General features: G+C 34.1%; 3 protein-coding genes across 6 annotated transcripts in view; 2 read left to right on the plus strand and 1 right to left on the minus strand.

The window, feature by feature from the left end:
• The window catches only part of LOC132697401 (diuretic hormone 44), a 97,699-nt gene extending 89,341 nt beyond the window's left edge, over positions 1-8,358 (plus strand). For 2 of the 4 annotated variants that reach the window (XM_060662885.1, XM_060662886.1), the window contains exon 3: positions 6,184-8,358. In XM_060662885.1, coding sequence (XP_060518868.1) covers positions 6,184-6,423 — 240 coding nt within the window. In that variant the 3' untranslated portion in view covers positions 6,424-8,358. Of the gene's footprint in view, positions 1-4,356; positions 4,826-6,183 lie in introns of those variants that run through there. The other 2 variants (XM_060662888.1, XM_060662889.1) reach the window with 2 other exon arrangements.
• Positions 8,359-10,795: 2,437 nt separating this feature from the next.
• On the plus strand, positions 10,796-18,519 carry LOC132697397 (malonate--CoA ligase ACSF3, mitochondrial-like). The gene is made up of 3 exons (XM_060662882.1): positions 10,796-11,139; positions 12,934-13,218; positions 16,151-18,519. The coding sequence occupies exons 1-3, from the start codon at positions 10,797-10,799 to the stop codon at positions 17,245-17,247; spliced, it is 1,725 nt and encodes a 574-aa protein (XP_060518865.1). The 5' UTR covers position 10,796; the 3' UTR covers positions 17,248-18,519.
• Positions 18,520-18,541: 22 nt separating this feature from the next.
• LOC132697400 (protein Mpv17) lies at positions 18,542-19,669 on the minus strand. Its single transcript, XM_060662884.1, has 2 exons — positions 19,282-19,669; positions 18,542-18,944 (listed from the first exon to the last, which is right to left on the minus strand). Exons 1-2 carry the CDS (start codon positions 19,462-19,464, stop codon positions 18,579-18,581), a joined length of 549 nt encoding a protein of 182 aa, XP_060518867.1. The 5' UTR covers positions 19,465-19,669; the 3' UTR covers positions 18,542-18,578.
• Positions 19,670-20,244: the final 575 nt, after the last annotated feature.

The following is a 20,244-nucleotide window of genomic DNA, read 5'->3' on the forward strand; positions in this document are numbered from 1 at the left end:
GCTACATCTTGCACACATCAGTAGACTGATAACTTTCTGATAAAGCGAACTGTCCGTTCATGACCGACTTTTATTGCGAGTTGAAGTGGACAGTTAGCTTTAAATAAGTCGTTTGATGTTTAGATAATAGAGTATAAATGCGTGTGTGTGTGTAAATTATGAAATGGGTAGATAAATAAATACATTTTTTCGGTTAATCACCATCTGATAATTGGATTATACATATTCCATTAATTTTAAAAATATTCATTGAATAGGTAACCATAATAAAATCCAACATCAAATAATAAAATCAAAAGCAATGAACCGTAAATTTAAAAAAAAAAAAAACGAGATAAAACTTGAATACCACTCGCCGAATTTTTGACTAATGAAAAATTCTTGGGTTGTAAGCTAAATGCTTCATTGATATCATAAGAGCCCCCGCAAGTGACGGCTATATTCTTACGAGAAGATCGGTATATTATTCAGGACTTTTTGCTCTGAAAATTTAACGGGATCTGGCCATATTTTGAGAAAATACTGCTGCCAAAATGTCACATCCATACAACAAACTGTCGAATTGACTAACTGTCAATGATCATGTTGGTTGTTGCGAATGCGAATGTCCTTTCAACATTTTTTAAGTGCACGTGCTCCTCAATTTCTGTCCCTCAAATTTCTGTAAAAATGCCACATCTAAACTGAAAACTGTCGAATATCCCGTCTAAACATTTTTTCGAAAGCTGCTACTACCAGCACAGACAGAGCTCGTTTCAAAGCTCATTCCGTTGGATCTCATTAAATTTCATACATTCACTTCTTTTTAAATAGTTTGGCCGTACCGTTCAGGTAAGAAGCTCCACAAATAATTTCGGTTTTAGGTCATTACATCAGTTTTGCATCATCCTCATCCGAACCATTTAAACGGTTCTGAAAAAATTGTCTATGTAGTTTCTATCACAATGGTCAAAACGCAATGCGGTATCTTTACGTGAAAACATTTTTTTTAGAAAAGCAGATATATAATATATATAATATAATTTCATTATTCGGAAACAGTTTAGTATTGCCTCTCTGTTTGTAACAGTAATGTTATAGATGCGACCCGTTTTAAGAGTAATTCAAAGTTTGTGCAAGGTATAGTGCATTCTAAACAGGTTGTTCGCTTCAATGTATATTTAATCAATTTTACCAAAAAACAGCCACCCTGCATTTCTTTTTCTAGTATCACAAGAGATTTTCAGGGTGCAGAGCCCTCTCAAAAATTCATTGAAATTACACGGTAACTTGGTAAAAATAAATGAAATATATAATATCTTTAATGATTTTTTTGCGAAACCTATTAACTTCTTTTCATAAACGAGATTAAAATTAAAACGGTTAGATTACCTCATTTTCCGCTAAACGGGACAACATCTTACTCAAAGGAGTATTACGATTAAATAAGGAATGAAATTAGTTCGCATTTCCGTTCATCCGCTTTTCCGTAACTGTCTTTGTTGTTTTTGCAGTTAAATGAGGTTTTGCTTCATAATTCTTGCTATCGTTTGGATTGGTACGCTTGCTTTCGTCAATTTTATTAATTTAAAAAGATTTTTAAAACATATTGTCTTTAATAAAAAAAGTATATACAGTGTATTTGATAATTTAATAAACTTAATTGAAACTGACTAGTTTCAGTCAAGCTCTGAAGAACCCAACATGATGATTGGCGAAACGTCAGCAATTTAGACTAAGCAAAAGCCGACGCAGGAGGAATCCAGATGTTTTGTAAAAAGCATTACAGTAGCCTGTGGAAGTTTCTTTGAAAAATTAATTGAAGTTTGTGAACCACTTGGTTAAATTAGTCCTATCTATGAAGCATATAACGTTGGCAGACGATACAGGATGTATGCTCAGTTTTGTTTCAGCAATCCGTTAATAGTGTTGACAGTACTTTTTAAATGAACAAACAAATTATGCTATTGACATAGCTCAACGCATACCCAGTTTCGCGATACGGGCAACATATTTTCTAACAATACAGAATCGTTCTTTTGTTCATATAATCGGCCACAGGTAGCGCGCGCTCTATGAGCTAAATTAAATTTTTTCAATTTTTATAAAGAAAAAAACATGCACACCGTGTATCTTGTAAATTAGCACGATTTGTATCAAGTAAGTTTGACTTGACTTAACTTGAATTGAGTATATAAATGAAACTCGATGATTGATTTTATCTCTTTGTATTTGAAAAACAACGCAAATTTATTATATTTATTTATTATTAATATATTCCTAACAACGTACCGTTTTAAAAGTGATGAAATTCAGAATGTTTCCAGGGAAATTTTTCAAATTTGTCAAATTGCATTTTCGATTTAAACTTCCCGTATTTACCTCATAATTCAATACAAATACAATATTTTTAGGAAATTAAAAATATACTAGCTACAGTGTGTTCAAAATTACGCCAGTGGTCTTTAAAAACAACTAAGTTAATTTTCACAAATATTTTACACAATTCAGTAGTTAGTGGTTATTTAGAGGCGAATGTGAAACAATGTTGCCACCATTTTATCTTATCTTGATAGGTACAGGCACATCATTTTAGGTGTCTCTCACTCGAAATAGAAACTTTCCTAAGCGACATTGTATGTAACTTTTGAAGCGCAATCAGCGGCTTAGAACGATATCATCCGTCAAATTTCAAAAATACTACGCTATAAATAATAATAATAATAATAGCACTTTATTTCCAACGGGTAACATGACCCAATTACAGGAAATACTAAATATAAATCATCCAATATATATATACCAGGGGACGTATCTTATAACTAAAAAAAAAGAAAGAATGAGAAAGAAAAGAATAAGACTTGTCGGCACGGATAACCCGACGCCAATCGAAGTTGCCGAAGTATGGCCTGGAGACCACCATAATATAAATCGCAATACAATGATACTTTGTTGAAGGTAGCAGACATATTGTAAATAGGGTTTTGAAAATGGATATTGGACCTGGGTAATTGTTCCAGAAGAAACAGACAATCGACTCCATAATGAACTAACTTATAGCGAAATGCGCAAGCTCAGAGGCAGTATAGCGAACCTTCTTACCAGAAGATCATGATCAACTCCCCCCTCAGGATAGGAACCGTTCTCATTGAACATTAGATACTTTAGTACCCTTCTCTGCACACTCTCAATGGTCTCAGTGTGGCAGTTATAAATTGGTGACCATATCAGCGAGTCATAGTCAAGCTTGGACCTAACATAACAGTTAAATAACAATTTAACAGTAGGTGAACTACAAAAATGCCTGAAATTTCTTATTACGAATCCTAAAATTTGCATTGCACTGAAAACCATTTTAGTAATGTGAGGTACAAAACAAAACGACTGGTCAAATAAAATTCCCAGATCCTTCACAGTGATAAGTCTAGTCAGGACAATACCATCCATATTGTAATTAAAGACTATAGGAGTTTTTGTGCGGTGGTAAGAAATCACCTTACACTTGCTGATGTAATTTATTTTTAGTACACCACTGACTGACAATATTGATGTTGTCCTGGAGAGTCATGCAGTCCGTGCCAGTTTCAATGTATTCATATAGTTTTAGGTCATCCGCATAGGCACGTTTGTTGCAGATGATCAAAGATATGAGATCGTCTATAAATATATTGAACAGAAGAGGTCCAAGGTTAGAACCTTGAGGCACGCCAGAAGTTGGAACACAAGGAACTGATCTAAACTCCTCAATCTCAACAAATTGTAGAATCAATAATAAAATCATACGCTATATTTTCATTATGGAAATAAAATTTATATAACTTGTTGGGCGAATAAACTAACCGTTTTGAATATGTAAAGAGTACAATTCATGTAAGATGTATAGATTGTAATGTATAGAAACTAATCTGAACTTTCGATCTTATCGGTGAGTAATTTTTTAAAATGAAAACGAGTAGAGATAATCTACTGAGATACTCCCTGTATATTCGAAAGACTTCATTCAAAGTGATAGAATATACAGCGGATTGCGGTTTTTTACCTTATACTGTGGGCGAACTTACCCTCATATATCCAAAACGGTTAATTCCAATTGTCCTAAACCGTATTTTCAATTCAGAATCAAAAGATCCGTTCAGTGAAACAAAAATATGTAAGGTTTTGTTTATATCGAAAACCAAGATGATCACGTATTCTCACAACTAAATTGCTAATTCGGCTTACCTTACATGAAAAAATTCTTTTCAAATTCGCAAAAACGAAAACTTCTACTTTGGGAAAAATAATTAAATTGATGGGCAATCATCATTTTGACATTACATGTAGTACCAATAGAATTAATGGAATATCCCGCTTGCTTAGCACATTTTTTTGTTGCAGGAAACCAAACCCAAGAAGATTAGAAACAAACGTTACAACTACCAAAGAGACTACCAACCCAATCTATCGGTGCAGGCGCCAATTCAAGCACTAAGAAACGCCTATGACTTGAACACATTTAAACATAGGATACTCCAGAACAGACGCTTGATCGACCAGATAAGCTCTCAATCATACAAGTAATTTTGTAACAACGACACGTGTTGTAGTTGTCGACACATTAGCTCTTCCTGTAATTTAAAACGAGTACCTATATAGTCCTCTCAGATTAAATTATTGTTAAATTTGATTGCTAAAGTGATAAAAAAGTATTATTAGGTATATATTGAGAAAATCTAGTCACTTACTCTAAGGTAACCCCTATAGTCTCTTATCAGTATAGTGTTTCAGTATTAAAGAGATTCCACATTTTGTGTAAATTTATGTCTGCATGTTTTGTTGGTAGCGCTGCTGAACCGTTGTTACTATGTTGAGAAAAATAATAAATAATTAATTGAACCACCCTAGTTTTATTGTACGGCTTGTTGAACCACTAGTTGAAAATGTTGCGAATACAAAATATATTTTTAAATAGCATTTAATCCCAAAATTAGGTAGTCGTAATATTTAGGGCGTGTCTCAGACTTGATCATTGTACATATCGCAGCAGCTTTAGATGTTAAAATTATTAGAATAAAATACACTAAGATCTAAATTTTCAAGTTACTAAAAGAGGGCAGATGTTTAGCAAAACAACACATACACTTTGTTTTCGCTGGGTTTAACCTAATATCCAGAAGATGGTCACTTTTGGTTCTACCGTCAACTTGCTTATGAAACACCACCTTATAAAGTATTGGTATTTGCAAAATGGTAGACATATATACAGTGTCCTTCAGAAAGTTTGAACCATATGGGCCAAATTTTTGATAATGACCGTTTTTTTAAATGTTACTTTTCCTCCAAAAAGGTCAATTTTGCGAACCATGCAAATTTGATAATAATGATTATCAGGGTTGTTAAAATTACCTAGTAAAATAAAATTATATTAAAAAAAGTTAAAAAATAAATTTTCAGCAAATATATTTTTACTGTTATAATCTTATTAAGTATTAGAAATCAAATTTATTATTTATAAATCTTTTTCTCATACAAACTATAGACTTTTTAGCCCTCAAAAAGTATTTCTGTTACTTTATTTATGGATAATTTGGGTTATCCATATATTGCCGAAATTTTACTATTAAATGAAACACAAAGTGTATTCACAAAGTAAAAATATTTTTCTAGTCCAAGTTTGGTGATTGTCAATTTGACGGTCATGTACAAAAATGTATCCAAAAACTAATTTTCGCTACGTTCGTGCCATATAAACTCGTGACTGAAATGCCGTTTACCACACATATTGAATAATATACTATTAAAAAATTATTATATTTGAAAGGTAAAAATATTAGATATGGACAACCTCATAACAAAATGGCATATTTTTTTATACTACTCCTTTGGAAAACTACATTTTCAGTTAAATTGTTATTCTTGTTTTCTGTAGTAATAATAATTATCAAAATTGCTGTAGAAGAGTACCCAAGTATTTCGAGGCAGTTTACTTACTTTTATTGGTATTCATAATATTCTTCAAAATGCTTCTTAACCTCACTGGCAAATTTTGTCGAGGTCAGATGCAGTCTTGCACATTACATAAGAATAAAATGGCGTATGGCGAAGTAGCAAATAAAACCTGAAGGCTGGTTAGTTATAGTTCTACTCCCACGAATATTTTATTAATATAACTCCGAATTATTTTTTTACATGCCAGAAATCTCTAATACAAATTCTTCATTTCAGGAAGAGGACAACAACATAGTAGACACCGTGTACCTAAGAAGAAAGAAACAGGCCAGAGTAGGAGAATCGGGGGGTTCATTATCAATTGTAAATTCGTTGGACGTTCTACGAAACCGACTGTTGCTAGAAATCGCCAGGAAAAAGGCAAAGGAAGGCGCCAATCGTAACAGGCAGCTGCTAATGAACTTGGGCAAACGATCATTTCAACACATCCCGAGTATCTTCCTCCACAACGTATAAGTCGTGAATTATAAAACGCAATCCATGAACAGGTAGAACAGAACCTTTTTGCATTTAGACGGGTCTAGCTTCTATCAAAAACGTATACGAATAATTTGTATCAATACAAACTCGCAATATCATTAATATTGATTGAAATCATTAACATTGATTCCTCTTGCTCTTGAATGTAAAAAAAAACACAAGAAATAATAGAAATCTGTTCATGCGTTGCTAGGAAAAAGTACATGTTTACCAGGTGTTCAACGCTTTTGCCGATTCACTCTTAGATATTTTGCATTCGCCAAAGAGTTGGACACCACACTGGTCACAAATTTTTAATAATTATGATAACCCTCTTGCCAATATGTGTAAAGACCTTGCAAGCAAAAAATCCCCAAAACGCAATGTACTGCACCAGAGATTGGTTTCATCTAGTCCCAAGTAGCCTATATAGTGATCAAACAGTAAACACATACATCGCCAAAATATGACAAAAATAATGGAGTATCAATAATTATATGTTTTTAGGAGCATAATCAAAAAAAGAGAAGTCAATGATTTTTTTTTCGAAATTAAATGATGAGAACATGTAAAATCAGAATTTTTCTAAACCAATAGTTAAAACTATCCTTTACTAATAATTTTTTTTGGCTTTCTTCGACGGTAAGAAATAAAAGGAACAAGTTTTTATTGTTTTGCCAGACTGGCTAAAATAGCCAAATGAATTCGTATTATAAAATTAAACCTTGTTAATATATATCTAAAGAACTCTACATTTTTAAATTTACTTAAAAATATTCAAATATTTTTTGGACTAAAAGGCCCTCTCCATTTCTTGCTCAGGAACTGCATTTTAAATTTGACTAGCATATTTGCTTGTATTTTCCCAGAGATTTTCTATAAACTTCCACATTAACAAAGAGGTTATTGTTTTACATTATAAAAAACCACAAGAAAAGACTAAGAATGAAAAACAAATTTGCAAATGCGTACGGTTCAGTTACAATCGGCAATAAAACAGACGTCAAAAAGTTCTGACTACGAAAAACTGCACCAAATAACAAAATCTTTAAGTTTAAATAAACCAAATAAAGAAAAAATTGTCTTAACGGAAACCTTGTACGTACTTTATATACACTTTTCTCGCGCATTGTGCTCATAAACTTTGTTCAACGATTTTGCTGCTTGCTTAATTTAATTTCTCTGGAATTCCTATCGGGTATTACTTTCCGTTAAGGTCCGAGCCAAAGTCAAATCAAACTGCAAATTCCGCTCCCTAACAAGAAGTGATGTCAATGTCATGCAACGAATGCAGAGAAATATCGCAATAAAATGAATCCACTTTCAATGCAGTCAGAGGGTTATCAAGGACGCTCTATCCGCTTAAACTGCAAACAAAATTTACTTCTATATTTATACTTTTTGTTTTTTTTATATTTAGAAAAACTATTTGCTTGCATTGTCTGATAAATTAAGAATCAGTTGAATTTAATTGGTTTAATTAACAAGTTGCCTCAGCTGTATCATTCAGTAAAATAACTTTATTATGTTATTCTTTTGTTCCACAAATACTTACTATATTTTTTTATACAAAATATATTTTTAATTAGGAAACTCGCAACGATTAATAGGTGATTAGGGTTACAACTAAATTTAAATGACAGTTCTGATACTTTGCGTATATAACAGCCACTACGTATTTTATCAAAAACCTTAGCATCTCCAAAGCGTTCATTTTGTACGTAGGTACATATGTCAAAATTTTCAATGTGACGCGCCCAAGGCGTAGTTATACTTAGGAATGGTGCCAAACTTCCGTGTTTACGCGCCTTGTTCGATAAAAAACAAAATCGGCATACTTTAACTAAAAGCCAAAATAATGTAGCATTTGTTTGCCAAATAAACGTGCACTAGAAAGTATACAGTAATCAGTTTTAAGAAAATAAAGTTACATGAAGCATGCGGTTGTTTTTATTTTGCCCAATTGTGCACAAAATTGCTAAGCGAAAAAAGACAATTAACACTGACGTTCCTTATTTAAAACATAATCTATTTCAAACAAATCCAAATTTATTTGTATTAGATGAGAAAAGCACTTCATTTACTTAACTGTTTTTAAGCTTATAGCCAATTTTCAAATACAATTTTGTCTTTTTTTACTACGTGGTTTAAAGTTCCTCAAGCAAAAATTTACCAAATGCATACAATATCTTTCGTAGGGATAGTTCCCAACGGAAACGCTATGGAATAAATTGCGATATTAAAAAATAAAATTAACGGTACTGGTACTGTGGTATGTAAACTATAGCCGTACCAAAGATTTTATATGAAAGAAACTGGACAAATCCTTAATATTTCCAAGCCGACACACCGATCATATTTTCGACGCACATGATTACCATGGCCAATACGATTTCCACCATCAGGGCTTTCAGTTTTTTCAGATTTCGAATTTGGACGCCGAATTTAGTTGTTTGCTTCTAAACAGCAATTAAACAGTCAATTTGTGCTGTTTAGTGTCCCAGTTTTCCAATTACGATCATCCAAACTTCAACTTTCATAAATCGCATGACATCGCACAACATAAACTGAAAGCTCTGGCATCTCCAAGCCGTAGCCGGCTTCCTTCCTTCGGATCTATCTTCTCATGATCCTTTTCCCAACTGTCTTCCTTGCATAGACTCTTCTATCCTCTCTCTACATGATCTTCTTCGCTGCCCCTTCTTTCTTCTTCCATTAGGGGTCCGATAAGTCAATTTGTTGATTTCTATGTGATGTATTACATCGTTTTACAAGCCCATTTTTCTTTGTAACTCGGTCTCTTGTAGTGAGTCCACAACACCTTCTCCAATACATCATTTCGGTAGCTAGAATTTCCCTTTAATTGTTTTTACTTATTACCCATACCTTTGCTGTATATGATATTATACTCTTTAAAATAGTATCTTATATTAACGTTTTCGTTTTTAAAAATATTTATAAAAGAGGTGATAAGTAGATAATATACTGGATATTATTATTATTATTACGGAAAAATTAGCAACAGTACTCATTTGAATTTGTCACGCTCCATATATATTTTGACAAGTTTTAATGACTTAGTTTATCTTAAATCTTTAAGGTGCGCTGAGTTGATGATGTTATGCATTACCGACCAATCCAGAGTTATCTATTAAATAAATTAACATCAAAGAAGTGGAATTGTATTATGTTTAGTTTAGTAGAAAATTCTTTCATATTGTAAAATATCATTATGTGATCCATCAGGAGGTAATGTATTGCATAGATTGCACAAATTTAAGCACTTAAGTAGTTTTATAGATTAGAAAAACGTGATCGCTATTTATCAAATCATACATAGTGCGTTCAATAATAGAAAGAGAAAAAAGTAATGTATCATTCGTTTGATATATCTTGCCATATCAATCTGCCCTTCTGACGTAAACATTGTACATCAGTTATAAGAAGTGATATCTCACTAATCCTCGTACTCACATCTTTCGTATACTCAATTGATGATAAGTCAAATGACCTTGTAAGTCATGGAAGAACAACTTTATAGATTACAAATACCAATCGATAATGTAATACAAAAGACGACTGCGGTTGCCTGGTAAGCATAGTATGGCGTCTTTGGCTCGACCTATACAAATCTCACTACACCCACCATAACATTTAATAAAACCCGATTATTATTCCCTCATGTGAGTCAAGTTACCACTGAGTTCATTTATTACAAGTTTTCCTGTGATCTAAAAGTGTAATTATATTCTCAGGGCTCTTAAAAGATGTGAGACGATGCTATAAACAGTGTTTTGTCGGCGTATAATATTGCTCAAAAAACCTACTTTACACTTTGCATGCTTTATTAAACAATGTTTTATCAACGCTTGATATCTGAAATCCTGAAATTTTACATATCAGTGTACAGTAGGTGAAAATACGGCTTCAGCATTGATATTGTTCAATGGAAATTTTAAGAAAATTGTGACAACATAAGCAGACCTAAACCTTCATAAATGTATCACAACAACCACACCCGGAAAATTGCTAAGCATATCCTATTTAGTTACCAACAAAGTTTGAATTATAATACTTTTCCTTATAGCGGAAAGGTCGGGGTAAAACAGCTCATTACCCACTAAGTTTCTCCAGAAATTACAACATAAAACAAATACACCCAATACATAAACCTTTAATTATCCTGAATTCGGCTATGTAGAATAATTTGTTGAAAAGAAAAACTCATTTGTTCTTTTGTTCGCGGACGCACTGTACAGATACGTTTTCTTGAACGAAAACCTTGAATTATACATCTGATAAGCGAAACACAATAATTGAGAAAATCAGGTTATCACAAACGTTCAGCGAATTTTGTAAACAATATTAATATGTCGTCGTTTAACCGATTACGGCGACTGAGCGGGAAGATCCCGTTGAATTCGTTTTCCGTTGCCGTTTTCAAAAGGAAAATATTCGTCTCCTCGACGCAATTGAGCAACGATGTCGTTAAACCGGTGTTTTCCAACGTGCAAAATTTCCCAAATAAAACAGCCATATACGACAACACGGGGAGCTACACGTACAGCAATATTTTCGTGGAGGCGAAAGAATTGTCTATGAAAATTTCGCGCAGAGTTAATGGAGCCAGAGGTGAAAGAGTCTTGTTTTTGTGTCCAAACGATGTCAGCTACGTGATTACCTTATGGGCCATCTGGATGTCAGGCCAAATAGGTATGTCTGGACATTACGTTTAATTTAGTGTTGAATAGAAATTACTTTCTTAAGTTCACGAAAATAAATATACAACATTTATAGCAGTGATGTAGCACGCGCAAACGGTACTTATGGCTCGTCCTCTGAACTTGCCCTGTTTGCTAGTTTGATAATTTCAAAATGAAATTGATACTAAATTATCAAACTAGAAGTTTTGTGTTTTGTATTTTGAGATGAAAATAAATGTATGTAAAGTTTATGATGCCCAATACAATTTAATGTATTTTTAATTATGACCAAACTTTTTCCAAAATACTTCCAATTTTGAAGAATTTATGAAAACCAAAATTTTATATGTATTATCGGAGTTATAATACATTTGCTATTTTATACTTTTCATATTCACTAGAAAATGTACCATTTTGATGTTTCTTTAACGAAGGTAAGTTGCGTCTGATCTCAGATAATTTATTTAATACGTCAGTTTACTCTGCGTTTGTAAATAAAGACATTTCGGATTGTTTGGATTTTTTTCTCACATTCTATCGCAGTTGTCAAGTGATTTCAACCGAAAATCCTGTAAGTCGTGACGATGGTTTTCAAGCGAATGCCGGTCAAATGTTTCGATCAACTGAATATAACACACGACAAAATATTTTTTGAAAATGCAGTGTCGGGCAAAAAAGTAAAGTAAGAAGAAGAATTTAGTAAGTGTAGAATTAACTACAACGAAAATAAAAAATAAACATTTGTTGTTGTTTTTTTTGGCATGAAAAATTGGAGTTTTTTCTTAATTTAGCACTTACTTGTAGGGGGCGCTACACTAAATGGATTTTCCCAATTTCAAAAGCTCATGACTTTTTGAACGACATCTTTGTAAAAATATATGTTTCTAAACAAAACTCGAAAGCTTCTACTTTTACGTTAAAATGAATGAGGATTTTTTGACCACAAATATAATAGAGACATAACAATCATATAAGAACGCCCTCGACACGTAAGAAACCAAAAATGAAATTTTCTCTTCACACACGCGAAAACGTTTTTTTTTTTACTTTAACAATCCATCGTGTGGAATTTCATCTATTAAATAATACCCGTATAATAAGCGAGCAGGCTGTTCATGAACAGCGGTAATCGGCTTTATAACATGGAAAAAAATTATTTAAGAAAGCATTTTCCTTTCAGGTTTTGTCTACGGTACTTATTATTATTATAAAATGACAATGGAGATTGATTACAGTCAATGTAACCTTCATAGCAAAATTTCGTTAAATATACTGAATTTTCGTATGCTGGCAATAAGATATGATAGCAAATTTTAACTCAATAATTTAATACGTGTTAAAGTGTTAAACAAAAATTACAGTTAGCCAATAATGTGATAGAAAGGCGTCTTCATATTGTTTGGCGATAATGTACTCAAAAACTAACGGTCGTAGAAAAAGTATACTACGTTCGGTAAACTTTTTAAGTCACTCGTTTATTAAATACTCGCTCCGCTCATATCAAAGACCCTCGTGAGTCAAATGCCGTTTACCGCACTTGTTGCATAATATACTATAGTAGGTGAGTTCTCTAATGATCGAAAGTGTAATACATCGCAATATAATAATTAATTCTAAATAATTCTGTTACTACATGCTCACGCGGTTTGTATAAAATAAGACATATTGTGTTAAAATGAGCAAGAGGCTATCTATAAACTATCCATTAAAGACGTCAGAGACAGACCCTAAGCCTTACGATCCCAAGCGATTAAATATAATTTCCACTTATTTTACTTTTTTTAGCGAACATTCCTTTTTCCAGCTGTACCGTTAAGTCCGATGCATCCGCAGGCTTTGCTTCAGTACTACATTAAAGACACGGACACGAAGTTAATCATCACTTCCCCAGAATTCCGACACAATTTGGAAAATCTATCGCAAGAGCTAAACATCAGGCTGTTCGTGCTAGACGAAAATCTGAGAAACAATTCGAAAGTTAAAAACGTAATCACAGAAGACATTTGGAACAGCACTCCTTCCTTAGACTTCTATCAAAATGGCGATGCCATGATTCTATATACCAGTGGAACCACCGGCAATCCGAAAGGTAAGAGATACAATAGGTGTATGTTTAAAAGAAAAGGGACTGCATCCGGTCTAATTATAGTATGTCTCCTTCATTTTTTATTGAACCCAATCGTTATCTTCTCTATTTTACTTAGTGTCCCCAAGGTTTTCATGGCAGAGATCTTTGTTTCCTCAGGTAAAATGCTTATAATAACTAAAGCAAAACACATTCAAAACAGGAACGAGGAATATTTTGTTTCGACTTGATACTCTTAATAAACAACAAAACAAAAACGTTCTGCATCCGCATTTAGGAGATCACTCCAATCTCAGTAATTTAGACACAAAAAATAAATGTATCGAATGGTTCTCGTACCCTCTACGTAACAAATACCAGTATGTCAGCGAATTAAATAGAACAAGAGAGACCCTCCCTCGTCGTTTTGATATGATGAAACCATATATAGTGGCCTAATGTAAAGATGATAAAAATTGATTCTCCTCAAGCGGCAATGATATTTTCATAGAGACGGGAATTATTTTTCCACGCATGCCTCTAAATTTCACACACTAACCTGCACTTTGGAACATTTTTTTTCCAAATAACTGCGCATGCGTATATTGAAGTTCGCTGTATTATCCGCATAGACAAACCGTCCATATATCTTTTAGTTATATGGATCTAACACTTTGCAGGCGTCTTTATTAAAATAATAATTCGAGTTTTTTTCTACAAATTAGTATACTTAGAACTATTTAAAATTGCTATTAAAACTATTTAAAATTGCTGAAACCAAAGGCAATCTCAGAAACATTATCTCCAACAGAAGCAGATTATATTGCTTTTAAAGAAATATTTGAAAAAGAAAAAAGACGTAAGTATCCATGACGACTTCTGCCTGTTCCAGAACATTGTGTATTTCAATTAACAAAGACAATAATCCTCTAATATATTTCTAAGTATTTTAGCTTGTTACAGTACATTAGGTTTTGGTTATTGTCTACAGCTGGTATTAGTTGAGTCATTGTTGCCCACCCTTAAATTTTTATTCATAACCCATCAAGTTCATCCCTCGCATTAAGCCCGCTATTTTCCGAAGAGATGTGTCCAGCAGGTTTTCAAGCACTAGATGTCAGCAATATACGCCGGCGGCTTTAACAGTCACCACATCTACTGTAAATAAAGTTCCACTGATGAGTACGGGGAACGCCTTATGCAGTGGACAGACTCGCACGCCCTTCACATAATTTTCGATGCCAAGGAACGAAACACCTTCAGATCCGCTACCTGGAAGATCGAAAGCAACTCAGACATTTTTTCTGCTTCCGAGAATGCTCTAAAGCAACCGATACCTACCTCTACAAAGGTCCTAGACGACTTCCCACATAATCAGCACCGCACCATAATTCTCGAAATCGAAATAAAAATCCCGATAATTCGCTCCACACCCAGACCAAAGTGGAATCTCGGAAAGACTCTAGGTCAGTCAGTGCCAGCTACTCCAGATTCGTAAAACCGTAATGACAACACCGAAAAAACACATACCCAGAGGCTTCCGCAGAGAGTATGTACAGGGATTGAATGCTTTGACGGGCGACTATATCAGGAATTCCAGAAAACCGGAGAACCTGAAATAGCTGATGAGCTCATCAACAGCCTGGACACTGAACGGTAAAAAAAGAAAAAAAACAATAGGGTGCACAAACTTCAAGAGATCTAGCCGAAATGCCTCTAGTCCCATGAAGAATAAAGCTCTCTAAGGCTCTCACGATCTCTAAAAATTCCCCAAAGTGATCCCACATACAGCATCAACAAAGTTCATGTATGCCGACGACTTGACCCTTGTAACCCAAAGTAAAATCATATTAGAAGCTGGTAAATATTTAGGGATTACAATGAATCGAAGACTCATTCAAAAAACACTTAGAGAATGCAGCGGCTAAAATAAACACCAGGAATACTCTAATCCATAAACTCTGCGGAACCACCTGGGGAGCTAGTGCGGCCAATCTCAGGATTTTGTCTCACAGCCTTGGGTACACGGTTGCTAAATACTGTGCCCCATCTGGTTAAACATAATCAAACAATGAGATTAATTTGCGGTTGTATGAAAAGTACACGTCCACCCTAGCTACTCGTTTTAAGACATGTTGCACTTCCTATCATCCGTAGGCGGGGGAGCCTAGCTAGGGAATATAAAAAAATGTGTACAGTGTCTCTCTCAGGAATGGACTTGCCATACGACGAGTGGAACACGTTAAACAGGATTAGAACGGCATTTGCCATATCCACATAGGTGGAGATCAGTTGAGACGCCGTTTTGCGACTGCCAAGAGACGAATGCGCCCTGACATCATACAGTGGAGAATTAAGAGACTTCTACGAGGTCACTGTCTCTCTGCTGCTATATTTTAAAATCTAATTTTAATTAATTCTTCATATCTAGAAACCTGTTGGTTTTTGTCCTCTGTTTCTGTTATTTTTGTTGTCTTTATGCACTTAATTTAGAACCAAATCCATGTAAGTCATACGCTAAATAAATTTTAGTATATGGTCTTTCCCATAACTGGACAAATAAAATATTTGTAATGTGTTTGTCGTGTCTTTCAACTGGTTACCTCCGGGTTTATCCTTTCTTCATCCTCCAGGAGACACTGTCCATGTCAGGATTTAGGGTCCCTAATATGGACAACACCTCCTGGTAGCTTCTTTACGATTTTGGAGGAGCATTGGAGTGATTTTAACGCATTCAGTGCTATATATGACGTGCTTGGAATATAATGGGGTCGACTTCTGACATGCCCATTCAAACCTCCAATACCTTCATACGTTTTGGAACCGCCTCCTTCGCCAGTAAGTCAATCTTTTTCTGACTTACTTAGTAGAGGAAGGTTTGACGTAGAAGCAGTAGTCATCATATCTGATGGCTGCTCCTTAATGCTAAGACTTATAATATTATTTTCTGTTGCAGGCGTTGTCCTTACCCATAAAAATCTGTCGGTGCAAATACGTTCACTCGTGAACGCTTGGAAATGGCATTCAAATGACGTAATTTTACACACGCTACCGCTTCATCATATCCACGGTACAATAAATTGTCTGTTTTGCCCGCTGTCTGTCGGAGCCACAACCGTAATGCTGCCAAAGTTCGACGCCAAAAAAGTGTGGTCGTATTTGTTAAACGAAACAGGCGACTTAAACAAAAAAAAGGTCACTGTTTTCATGGCAGTGCCGACTGTGTACGCCAAACTGATAGAAGAACACGACAAGTTTACACAACAGGAAAAAGACAAGGTCAAGCGCATGTTGGAGAACAACGTGAGGCTCATGGTGAGCGGTTCCGCCCCTCTACCAAATCCGTTGTATCAAAAATGGTTGGACATATCCGGTCATAGACTTCTGGAAAGATACGGTATGACGGAGATAGGAATGTGCTTATCCAATTTGTACGATTCCGATAGAGAACCAGGATACGTCGGGCTGCCTCTACCGTCGGTTTCGGTTGCGATAGCGGATCCTGACACCGAGAAGGTTTTACTCCAATGTTACAACGAAAATGGCAATGTAAAATTTTCACCAGAGGTTACCCGGAATGACGTAACCGGACAGCTGTTGGTGAAAGGCAACAGCGTTTTCCGGACCTATTACAACAAACCCGAAGCAACCAAAAAGGAGTTTACCAAAGATGGTTGGTTTAAAACTGGAGATTTGAGCGAGTACGTGAAAGACAAAAACAAATTTAGAATGTTGGGAAGAATGAGTATCGATATAATTAAATCAGGAGGATACAAACTGAGCGCTCTTCAGATCGAAACCAAACTTTTGGCTCATCCAAAGCTGAAGGAATGTGCAGTGATTGGAGTCCCCGATGATGTCTACGGGGAAAAAGTTGCCGCTGTGGTTGTTTTAGCGGACGGTGAGGATTTAAACGTCGACGAGTTGCGAAACTGGGCACTGCAGAGTATACCGAGGTACAGTCTACCTAGCGTTTTAAAGGTTGTACAAGAGATTCCAAAAAATGCCATGGGAAAAGTTAACAAAAAGGATTTGAGAACAAGACTTTTTTAAACCACTGATCGGGATGTATTTTTAAGAGACGAACCCAAGGAAAATGTATTTGCAAAATATGTTATTATCAACAGAGTTTGGCTGGAACTCGGATTTTAAAACACCAGGACTATGGACGCAACCAAGTGAAAAAAAAATCAAGAGGAAAACTCTATTTCAAAGAAAAAAAAAAGAATTATAATATAATACAATATTTTTTTTTTAATATTTGCAATATTTGCAATTTTTCTTTGATTTAGCTGTTTTCTTTTATTACTGTAATTATAATTTTTTTATTCCATCATCGTGGAAAATTTTAGAACACTGCTATTTTGTTTTAAAAAATTGATATGAAAAATGTGGGTGGACGTAGAGTATATAGTACATACGGACAAATTGCAACAATTTATTTATTTATATGTCTAAAGTTCAAATATGCAAAAAATAACCTCGTTTCCGAACCCCAAAAAATTGTCTATTTCATTATTAGGTACCAGCTAAATTTAGACACTGATGGTTCAAAATTAAACTTACTACCTTTTCCTCAATACTAAAAAATGCTTTTGCTGTTGATTAAATGACTAATTCTAAACCAAACTAACCAGAAGTCTGTGCTCTGTGTAACTATGTAAAATTCAAAAAGAATGCGTTTTGGTCTTGCAAGAACAAAAAATTAGCTAACAAAACTAACAAAAGATTGTTAATAAATAGTTTATAACTTTTTATTGTTTTGTGGTTATTGGAAATACTATCATTGGGTATTTGTAACATTCTTTATAAAGCAAGTGCTATTTGGAATGTACAAATAGTTATCGTGCAAGCAGTAGTCCAACGTTACTAATCGCGTAATCTGACGTGATAGTCATACCTTTAAATTTACTTCTTAAATTTAAATGATGGGAATTACAGAACACCCTGTATACCTGGTATAACATTTTGAAATTTGTTTCAGATTCAGATTCTGTAATCAATAAAATAACTTTCCGAGCAAAAGCAGAAATTCTTATAATAAAAATAGTAACAACAAAAAAAAACAAGTCACATTACAAACAAAACGCAAGTGATATTTATTTTGAACACAGTGTCTTCAAATTAATACTTGATAAAATTAAACCTTGCAAATTTTTGGTTTGTTACAAATGTCCAAAAATATTTATTTAAAAAAAAATGCGACATTGTAACTCTCAATGCAGCACGGACTTGGTATATACCAAAGATACAACAAAACTTCAGAACAGTTTTCTTTTAAATTGTTAGCGATTGCATTCGTTTGCGGGAACCTTTTGACAAATTAGATAAATAAAACAAAAGTTTTGGTTTCATTTTCGCTTTATTTCTTGAAAATTACTACATTAATCCTCATGTGTTTTCATTACATTCTGCGTTTTCCAGGACAAATATGTATTCCAAAAAATGGCTACAGATTGCACAAGCAAAACTTGATAATTTAACGGAACAAGATAAAAATTAATCAACTGAACTGCCGGCCATATTTGGTAATTTGTGAGTAGAATGTCTTTGTACTTCAAAGCGAGTTCATTTTTAATATGAGTGGCATCTTTGCCTTGAATAAAATTTATACCCGAAATAAAAAATACCAAAAATGTTGGCGCAAATATACACTGATCACAGGCAACCTTTTGGAGAGTAACTTTGCTAGACTTGGCTTGCCCGATGTATCTTGCAAGTAATCTGTACCATATGGCAAGAGTAGGTCCCTACAAAATGTTTTATTTACTAAGAAACATCCATCCCAATATGCGGGGTCAGTGAAGTCACTCCAACTCAAGTAAAATTTGCAGCAAGAAGCAAAAAAAGAAAATGAACAAACGACGTGGATCAAATTTTCTTTGAAGTAGGATACAGATAGAAATTCAAAACTATCAACAATATTTTCTCTTTATTGTCGTGAATGTTTACAAAATTTAAACCACAACAAAAGTCTAAAGCAGTTATTTAAATTATGAAATGAACTCCCCCTGTAACAAAGTATAATGCAACTTCACAAACCCTATAACTACCTAGATTTGAGTTTAATAACTTGCAGGCACTTACCACAAACGTCATACCAAAAATAGCAAACTGTCCTGTTCTTTTAAACTGATATTCTTTTAATTTTTTCTTTTCGATCACAAATTGTGCTATAACATCACTCGTACCCATTAAAATACCCGTTTGTAATGCTTGAACTAATACAAATCTGTCCTTCAAGAGCCTCTGATAGGCCTTGAAAACCATTATGGGACTTTTGTTATACCCTTAATATTTAAAATTAATAATTGAATTAATGTTTTAATGTTAAAGTCATCCGCATAGTTACAAACGAAAGTATGTCTTTTTTACATATAAATCAGAGCAACTAAGTTACTATGTTATTAAAAAATCAGTTTAAAATGGTAAAACAAAAATGTTAAAATTCCCCAGTACCTGCCGCAACACTTAGGTTAACTCCATAGACAATAAAGTTTATTTTTGGTATGAAATGATCTTTAAGTGGGAGAGCATAAAGGTATGTTAGGATTGATACTAAGTGTCAAAGCAAAAACGTATTGAAAAAATTAATCAATGAATTAGTCAATTAACTAATTTTTGCTGCCGGGCAGAGTTGTGCTGAAACTAGAATTTATTTCTGTTAATAACTGCATTAAAAAATCTATTTCTTCCCATGTGCTACTTAACTGAAACTTGCTAGAGAGTGGAATTTGTTGCAGCGCCGTTTGTTTTCACAATTGGTAAATAAACCGTTACATGACGGGAAAGAATCGTTTTTAAATCGGTCCTTGTTGAAATAAAATTAAACTGCCATGGAGAGAAGTATTTCTCTGTAAAACTATTCTTGAATATTTTGACCAATTGATCTTGGCGGTGTGGCTATACATAGCGAATGCAAGAAACAATTGAAAATGTAGGATGGGCTCTGTGGTGGAGCATTGCACGCGGCGGTTTAACCTCCGTTCGCTCCCGATAGAATCCCTTGTAATCGTCCAAAAATTTTTGAAATCGGTTTCCACTTGGTGG

This window comes from Cylas formicarius, unplaced genomic scaffold, assembly GCF_029955315.1.
Source record: "Cylas formicarius isolate icCylForm1 unplaced genomic scaffold, icCylForm1.1 PGA_scaffold_1__22_contigs__length_36826433, whole genome shotgun sequence".
NCBI lineage: Eukaryota > Metazoa > Arthropoda > Insecta > Coleoptera > Brentidae > Cylas > Cylas formicarius.